This window comes from Colobus angolensis, unplaced genomic scaffold, assembly GCF_000951035.1.
Source record: "Colobus angolensis palliatus isolate OR3802 unplaced genomic scaffold, Cang.pa_1.0 Scaffold262, whole genome shotgun sequence".
Lineage (NCBI taxonomy): Eukaryota > Metazoa > Chordata > Mammalia > Primates > Cercopithecidae > Colobus > Colobus angolensis.
Window position 1 is genome coordinate 1806798 of NW_012115844.1, and position 8704 is coordinate 1815501.

At 40.0% G+C, this 8704-nt stretch overlaps 1 protein-coding gene across 1 annotated transcript in view; it reads left to right on the forward strand.

Moving 5' to 3' along the window:
• The window catches only part of BOD1L1 (biorientation of chromosomes in cell division 1-like 1), a 64296-nt gene extending 60301 nt beyond the window's left edge, over positions 1–3995 (forward strand). Inside the window, exon 30 of the mRNA XM_011947363.1 lies at positions 2610–3995. Within this exon, the coding sequence (XP_011802753.1) occupies positions 2610–2727 (118 nt within the window). The 3' untranslated portion in view covers positions 2728–3995. The remainder of the gene's footprint in view (positions 1–2609) is intronic.
• The last annotated feature ends 4709 nt before the right edge of the window (positions 3996–8704 follow it).

Here is an 8704-nt window from a genome sequence, read left to right on the forward strand (position 1 = left end):
CATTTCTGTGTTAGCTAGAACATTGGAGAGGTGATGAGGTGATAAAGCTTCCTCTTTTAGGCACAGCCCCTGCCAGCTTACACCTTTCACTGCAGCCTTACTAGTCTTACTGCTTCCCAGAGGTGGTCCTGAGCCTTCCTTTCTTGCCTTTGCTTGAAGTGAGGAGTGCACCAGCACCCCCAACAAGTCAGATCCTTTCCATCCTGCTTCAGCCCATTTTCATCTCTTCTTGCTGCGCTTCTGGTCAGTACTGGGCACTTGAGATGCCACATAGCATTGGTTTGGTATATTCCTTTTATTTACCCCTCTGAGCTCTAGCTTTCTTTCTTGAGATAGGAACTTGTCATATTTTCTATACATTATCATATTCCAAAGTAAAAGACTCTTCACTGTACACAAAAACCGTTTTGACCTCTTACCACATTTTCATCTTCACAGCATACTTGCATGTATGTGCTGTTTTCCCAACGTTCTAGAAACGAAAGCAAACTATAGTGCTAGGCACTTTCACTACATGCTCTCATTTAACTCTCATTGAGTGAATTGTAACAGTTACTTTTATTTTATGTGTGAGGGACAGAATCTCAGGAAGGTTTGCATGCATACTACTCAAAATTGAACATGCAGTTGAATCACTTGAGGCTCTTTGTAAAATGCAGATCCAGGGTCTGTAAGTCTAGGGTGGGGCCTGTGAGTTGGCATTTCCAACAAGCTCCTCAGTCACTCCAGTGCCCCTGGTCACAGACCACATTCTGGGAGAACTGGAAGGGCCTGGATAAGCTATGAAGCTCACATGGCTAGGGAGAAGCAGCCTGACTCAGAGCTTCTGTTAGCTGCCATTTGGCCCCCAGCACAATGCTGCACACGGCACCTTTACTGAAGAGGTGTTCCTTTTTTTTTTTTTTTGAGACGGAGTCTCGCTCTGTCGCCCAGGCTGGAGTGCAGTGGCCGGATCTCAGCTCACTGCAAGCTCCGCCTCCTGGGTTCACGCCATTCTCCTGCCTCAGCCTCCAAAGTAGCTGGGACTACAAGCGCCCGCCACCTCGCCCGGCTAGTTTTTTTGTATTTTTTAGTAGAGACGGGGTTTCACCGTGTTAGCCAGGATGGTCTCGATCTCGTGACCTCGTGATCCGCCCGTCTCGGCCTCCCAAAGTGCTGGGATTACAGGCTTGAGCCACCGCGCCCGGCCCTGAAGAGGTGTTCATTGAGTGGCTGGTGGCTTTCCATGGAAGTGGTTTGAAATGGATTATCAACAAACACATTTTCAGTCATTGTCAACACATGCCAAAACCACATCATCTGCAACAATTTTTGACTCAATTTGAGTTTATTTACTTTTGCTGTCAAACAATAAATGAAAGATGTGTCTTCATATCAGTAGAGTCCCGTTTCTCCATCTCCTGCAATTTTGGTTTTCCAAGCCTTTTATTTATTGACAGGACATTTACTGCCTGCTTGCCATGTTTTGGGCATTTCTCTAGGCACTGGAGTTGGAAAAATGAATAAATCTCAGCAGCTACCCTAGAGAATCATTGTGTCTAATGGGAGAGATATATGTGTATAAGACTTTCAAATTTTTTTGACAACAACCCACTATCAGAATGTTTTGCAATACAGCTGGTGCTCACATTCCTGCTACTGTAACTGAAACAAAATTTTCATGAGTCAAATTTAGTAGATGTGATACAAGTGGTATTTTCTGTTGTGTCCTATTAATATATTGTTTTAAAATATTGATTGTAACTTGTAGTTACAAAATATTGATTGTAACTTGTGGAAACACAGCAGATAAATTACAATGGTAAATGCTGTGGTAAAGACCTAAAGTCTTCATATCAATAAAGTTGCATTTCTCTGTGGGGGATTCCAAAGATAGGGCATCTTGCTCTGTGATGTGGAAGGTGCAGGACTACAGTCCCAGATGGTGCACAAGTAGAAGGCAGAATTATAAAAGGCTCTGTGTTCTATGCTTTGGATGATTTTCTCCTGAAAGCATCAGAGACCCAAGAGGAACTACTTCATACATCTCCCGGACAGTAATGGAGTTTCCAACAAATAATTTTAATCACAGACTGTATCAACAGGGTATGCTGGTTACAGGGAGATTGGTTAGAATGTTCTTCTGAAATTCCTGTGCCTTTTCTAACACAGCTATTTTCTGTAATCCTGTGCTACGAAGTATGATTTTGCACTTGGTCCAACCTAGGTTGAAATCCTGCTGTGTTCTTGCTAATTGTTTGAACTCAGAACAGTTTGTATATTGGTGGGACCTGCTGTTGATGTCTTTGTTTTATAGATGAAAGAACTAGGGCCCAGAGGAGGAAGTGGACTTGAGCACCATCAGCACCTAAGAGTGTGGCAGAGCTGGAACCAGAGCACAGGCTTCACACTTCTCTTCCAGTGTCCTGTGTTTGTGTGTGAGGTTGACAGCAAATAACCAGTTAGCTGGAGCTCTTCGCGAAATAGCTCCTTTTCATGTATAAATTTTACTGGGTTTTTCTCTTCTTAGCTGTCAAGTTCAAAACTCTTCCATTTTTTTAAGGAACTCTCAAGTTATTTGAAGCAACTGCTTTTAAACCTCACCATTGCCTTGACTTTGCTTAATGCAGATCAAAGACACAGCTCTCCCCTTCTGTCAAGCGCAAGAGAGAAGTCAGCCCTCCTGGGGCCCGAACAAGAGGCCAGCAAAGGGTGGAGGAAGCCCCTGTGAAAAAAGCGAAGCGATAATCCTGAGCACTGCTGCCCTAGGCTGATGGAGGAACACGGTGGAGAGGAAAGAGACATGCCTCAGTGGCCACAGGCTTCTCTTTAACCAGGAAAAAGATATGCATGTGCTGTAAGTCCCTAGGTGCAAGCTTTTTCTTGTTATGTTTTAAACAGCTTTATAAACTATTGTTCATAGAAGATATTATGTACATTTATTTCAGATAAAGGACAATAAGTTTACTTTGTATCTGAACTCAAAACAAAGTAGTTGTATATTTTAACATTCAAAATTGGGATTTCCCAATGTGACACATCATGAATGCAAACCCCTCCAGCCCATCAGACACCGGGCTGCCTACTGGTAATCTGTGTATAGTATATAAACATGTAAAAATAGGTTGTATTTTACTCTATGTATGATGCTAATCAATGAACACTATTTATTTTACAGAGAAAACTTATCTGTGAACTTTACTATATATCTGTTTATTTTACTTTATTATTATTTTTTTTAAAATAAAAAAGGGTTTTAAATGCTATGCAGTCATTAGTAGAAAATTTTTTAGGACTCTGCCTGCCCTGTAACTATCTTAATATGATCTGGCAGAAACTCGCATGTATCCAAGTAAAGTAGTTTAGCTAAAGAAAGTTTCTCCATTGCTTTTCTGTTCACAGTTGTGGCTCTGTTTTTTAAGAATGTAACGTTTTTAGATTATACTTGCATCTGTGACTTTACTACCAGCCCCATTGACATAAAACAGGTTCTGGTTCAGGTAAAGTTGGTCAGTCACCTGCAGCAGAAACCCCTCTGCTGGTGTTCATTCTCCTTCTCTGTGCTGTTCTGAAGCTTCTACCAATACTCTTTCCATATTGTCTTTTTCAGTGAAGAGAAATGCATTCAAGATTAGGTCCCTCCTGTCTATCCAGTTTCAGGATTTTATGTTGTTTTATACACAATTGTTTCAGTATAGAAACTGGCTTTATTGCCAGGTGTTTTTTTAAACATGTTTTAACTCTCATATGAGCAAACTGTCCAACTTCAGTTTTTCATAAGATTAAACTTCTTACGATCAAATTTGTCTCTTGCAATGATGTGATGAGTTGCCAAATAATTGAGATTATTTTTAAATGTTTTGTTCCTATTCTTGTTTTATAATTAAAATTTACATTCAGTGTGTATGGGTTTTTTTTTTTTTTATTTTGACTCTTAATGTCAGGTGGATATTTCTGTCATTTTACATGGTTTCTTACTGAGATTTTATATATAAATTATAAAATGTTTACCAAAATTTGAGTGGTAAGAATTTTATTTATGTGTTTTAAAATTTGCATGAAAACCATTTCTTCTCTCTAAATAACTGGTCTTACCTATATCGTTCCATGTTCACATTCAAATTTGAGTCAGTGATGGCGTTTCTCAGTAGAACTGAACTCCGTAGAACTGAACTCTGTAGAATTGAACTCTGTAGAACTGAACTTGGAAGAACTGCACTTTAGATCCAGAAAGGTCCTTAGAGACGAGGAACATGAGAGTTTCTCATTCTTATGTATGTGGATGACTTTTAACCAAAGCTCAAAAATCTAAAGTGATTTGTCTTAAAAGTAAGAAATGCAAATCAAAGCCACAGTGAGGTACCAGTTAGAAAGGCTTTTATTAAAAAGTGAAAAAATAACAGGTGTTGGCGAGAAAAGGGAACTCTTATACACTGTTGGTAGGACTGTAAATTAGTTCAGTTCTTGTGGAAAGCAGTTTGGAGATTTCTCAAAAAATTAAAATGAATTACCATTTGACCCAGCAATCCCATTACCAGGTATATGCCCAAAGGAAAGTAAATTGTTCTTCCAAAAAGACATCTGCACTTAGATGTTTACCACAGCACTACTCACAATAACAAAGACAAGGAATCAACCTAGGTGCCCGTCAACAGTGGATTGGATAAAGGAAACGTGGAGCATACACACCATGGAATTCTCTGTAGCCATAAAAAGGAACGAAAGCATGTCCTTTACAGCAACACTGATGCAGCTGCAGGCCATTATTCTAAGTAAATGCATGCAGGAACAGAAAACCAAATCTAAAATACAAAATACAAGTAAAAAATGTAAAAAGTAAAAGGGTAGAAGCTGAACTAGTTTCCAAGGTTCCTGATTCTTTTGGTCATAGCCTTTGCACCAGTCAGTTTTAGACTGGTTCACCAGCAGTGCATTCTGAAAATGCAGTCTTAAGTGTGACACTGATGTTATTCAGTTTAGTAATAGCTACTGTTGGCATGACCCTATAGGGACCGGGTAGTTGGAGTGTGCAGAAATGCGGCCTCTCGATAAAACTGGAACTAAATAGTGGAAATACATGAAAAATTTTGTGATGGAGAAGTCAGCTAAACCACATATCTTCCAGTGGTTCTAATACAAGACTTTGGAAATAGGTGGAAGCAATTCTTAGTCATTACAATGATTTGCTACTACTAGTATTGAGCAGAGAAGGAAGGAGGTCAGGAATGCAAAACATACTGCAATTTACAGGACAGTCCCTGACTCCAAAAAAAATATCCAGCCTAAAATCCAGTAGCTTCCACTAACTCACTGAGAAGCACTTGCAGACCATCTCCAAATTTGACATTTCCCAGGCCTTGGCTTGGTTACCACTGCCACTGCCTCACTGCTTCTCCATGAGCAACCTGAACAACCACCTGCTTTCCCATCCCGGAGCTGAGACAAGGCTAGGAGGATCACACAAGACTTAGTGAAGCCAGCAGAGCGCCCTGTGACTGAGGACGATGTGACTCAAAATGATGGCCGGTTCCTCTTCAGTTGAAGTTGGTCATCCACAACCACAATCCTTCCCTGCCTACTTGAGGCCTCTTTCCTCAGGATGGTACCACTTGACCCCTACCACCTAGACTTGACTTAAATACTAGAGTCTACTAACAGGTTTACCATAACCACGCCAATTAGGAATGGTCATCAGGTAACACTCCTCTTCCCAATGGGATTTCATGGCAAGCTGGTGGCAACACAGACTGAACACTTTGTCTTCTAACCCCCAGGCCAGAGTGATTTACATGAAAGCCCATGGGAGGGAGGCATTGATCTTTCCACCTCAACAGCAGGCTCACTGCTCTTAGGACCATAATATATGGCCTTTCCCCAAACATCTCTGCCAGTGATTAAAACCTAACTGATTTGAGGTCAGAGGGAGATAGTTCTAACTAGAAGAAATAAATGCTAGAAAAGGTTGCTTTTCTATTTATTATTATTATTTTTTTTTATTTTGGGATGTCTTGTTCATCATTTGTACAAGAGCACCTTATATTTGCTAAGATTACTGTGTAACCATCTTTGTATGATTAAATCAAGAACAAGATGCTTTTCAGAACACACTGACAGATACTGTTCTCAGGGGAAGAAAATAGTTCTAGAACCAGCACTTTTCCCACTGAAACTGCTGTGCTGAGAAAGGACACATTTGCTGAGCTACTACTCTGCTCAACACTAGGGACTCAAATGTTGGCTCAAGTCTCAAGGGCACAACCACATGAAGCAAACAGCTGGGCTGCACTGGCACTGTCACAGAACAGCAAGTGGGAGAAGAATACCTTCCTTAGAGAAGCAGGACAGGACTAACTCCTGGCAGATGAAGGGAGGAGTTTATTTTTTAAAGTCTAAAATGGAGTTTCAAGCAAGGTTGGAACCTAAAGAGAGTATTTTGAAAGCTGAAGAGCAGGGACGACTGGAGACAATAATGGATGCCATTTTTACCACTAAGTCAACCTTTCAGAAACTTCCTGGAGGAAGATACAGATAATGCTATCAATATATCTTGGCATTACACAAAACAGTAGTTCCAAGAGATGCTTCCTTACACAATAGCCCTTCTTGGAAGTTCATTGTGCACATTAACAAATATAAATTCTAAGAAATTATGAGAGGAATCAGGTTAATTTGTTGAACCTAGAATTTTCCAAGGTTATTATTAAACCTTTAGAGTACCTGCTTTCTTTCCCTAAACCACACACACAGAAACTTAATTTAACGCCCATGGAAACTGATGTTGCACAAAACTTTGAAAACCCTTAAGAGTTTCAGAATAGCCCTGTGAAAGAGTATCATACACCCAATTTCATAGTTGGGAGAATTGAAGCACAGGGCCATTACATAACTTGCTTAAGAACACACACTAAAGCATAACTAGTATTAGAACCAAGGTCTTGTTCAAGGATTTCCTCCACGTTCATTCACCTAGCTAGTGCCCACAACAGATCTAAGTGGAAACAACTTTCCCTTGACATTCTCTTGGAATATGTTTGATTTTTTTAAAAAAAAGAAAGAAAAGAAAAATAGCAGCGGGCATGGTGGCTCACACCTGCAATCCCAGTACTTTGGGAGGCCAAGGCGAGCGGATCGCTTGAGGTCAGGAATTTGAGACCAGCCTGGTCAACATGCGAAAACCCCATTTCTACTGAAAATACAAAAATTAGCCGGGCGTGGTTGTGCATGCCTGGGAAGCTAAGATGGGAGGATTCCTTGAACCCAGGTGGCAGAGGTTGCAGTGAGCTGAGATTGCTCCACTGCACTCCAGCCTGGGAGACAGAGGGAGACTCCATCTCAAAAAAAAAAACAAAACAAATGTTATAAAATCTTAATTTTTCTTTATTATATCAGCAATGTTTCTATTGTAGAAAATTAAAAATAAACAATAAAGAGGAAAAAAATCACTGGTAATCCCAAAATCAGATATCACTATTAACAGTCTGATGTGTAATTCTTCCAGGCCTTTTTCTTTTTTTTTTTTTTTTTGAGACAGAGTCTTCCTCTGCCGCCCAGGCTGGAGTGCAGTGGCCGGATCTCAGCTCACTGCAAGCTCCGCCTCCCGGGTTTACGCCATTCTCCTGCCTCAGCCTCCCGAGTAGCTGGGACTACAGGCGCCCGCCACCTCGCCCAGCTAGATTTTTTTGTATTTTTTAGTAGAGACGGGGTTTCACCGTGTTAGCCAGGATGGTCTCGATCTCCTGACCTCGTGATCCGCCCGTCTCGGCCTCCCAAAGTGCTGGGATTACAGGCTTGAGCCACCGCGCCCGGCTCCAGGCCTTTTTCTATTTACCTATACTCAAAACTCATATACTACAAATCATTAATTCTAAAATGCTATTGACTATAAAATGTCCATACACCATTACTTCGTATACTATTAGGAAAGAGAAACACCATAACACAAAAATTAATGATATTCTTAATGGCATGCATGAATCAGTTATATTAGCTTGTTGCTTTAAAATGTCTCTCCTCAATTACAAGGAATTTGGTGATTTCTCCACCTTTAGCTGTATGATTTGTCATGTATTAGGCAATTCTTTGCACATGTGTCAGGAACAAAATATAACAACATCACCTACTTGTAGATACCTTCCTTTCTTAAGTCACAGAAAGCACTTGGTTGTTGCTTTCTGAGAAAACATAGAATCGTAGTTATTTCTCTTTTCCAACACTGAATATTTGCCTCATTGATATAAAATGTATTTCTCAGTCCTTGGTTCCTGTGCCCTTCCGAATATACAGTAACTCTGTTTTGATGCCAAGTCATACTCCAACCTTTTAAAATAACTTTAAATGGTGTTTGAAATCAAAGGATCTAGAACCAATGATGTACACAATTCAGTTGAAGTGATATATGAATAGAGTAGGAACAACATCAGGCATGGCAATGACAACTATATCATGATTGTAACTCATTCAATAGCAATTTCAAGACACATTCTAACTTCAGAGCTGTTAAAATACAGGGGAAAAAAGCATGCCTTTGAATTAATGAAATAGATTCTTTTTTACAAAAATGAGATTTTACATATCCACCTTTTTGCCCTTTTAAAACATGTCCATTCCTTATCCCAACTGTACCACTCTTTTTCCCCCCAAGATTACCATCATTATTATTTTATAGCTGTTTATCAGTTTTACTACATATGTATATATTCCTAACAATATATTCAGTTTTAATTTT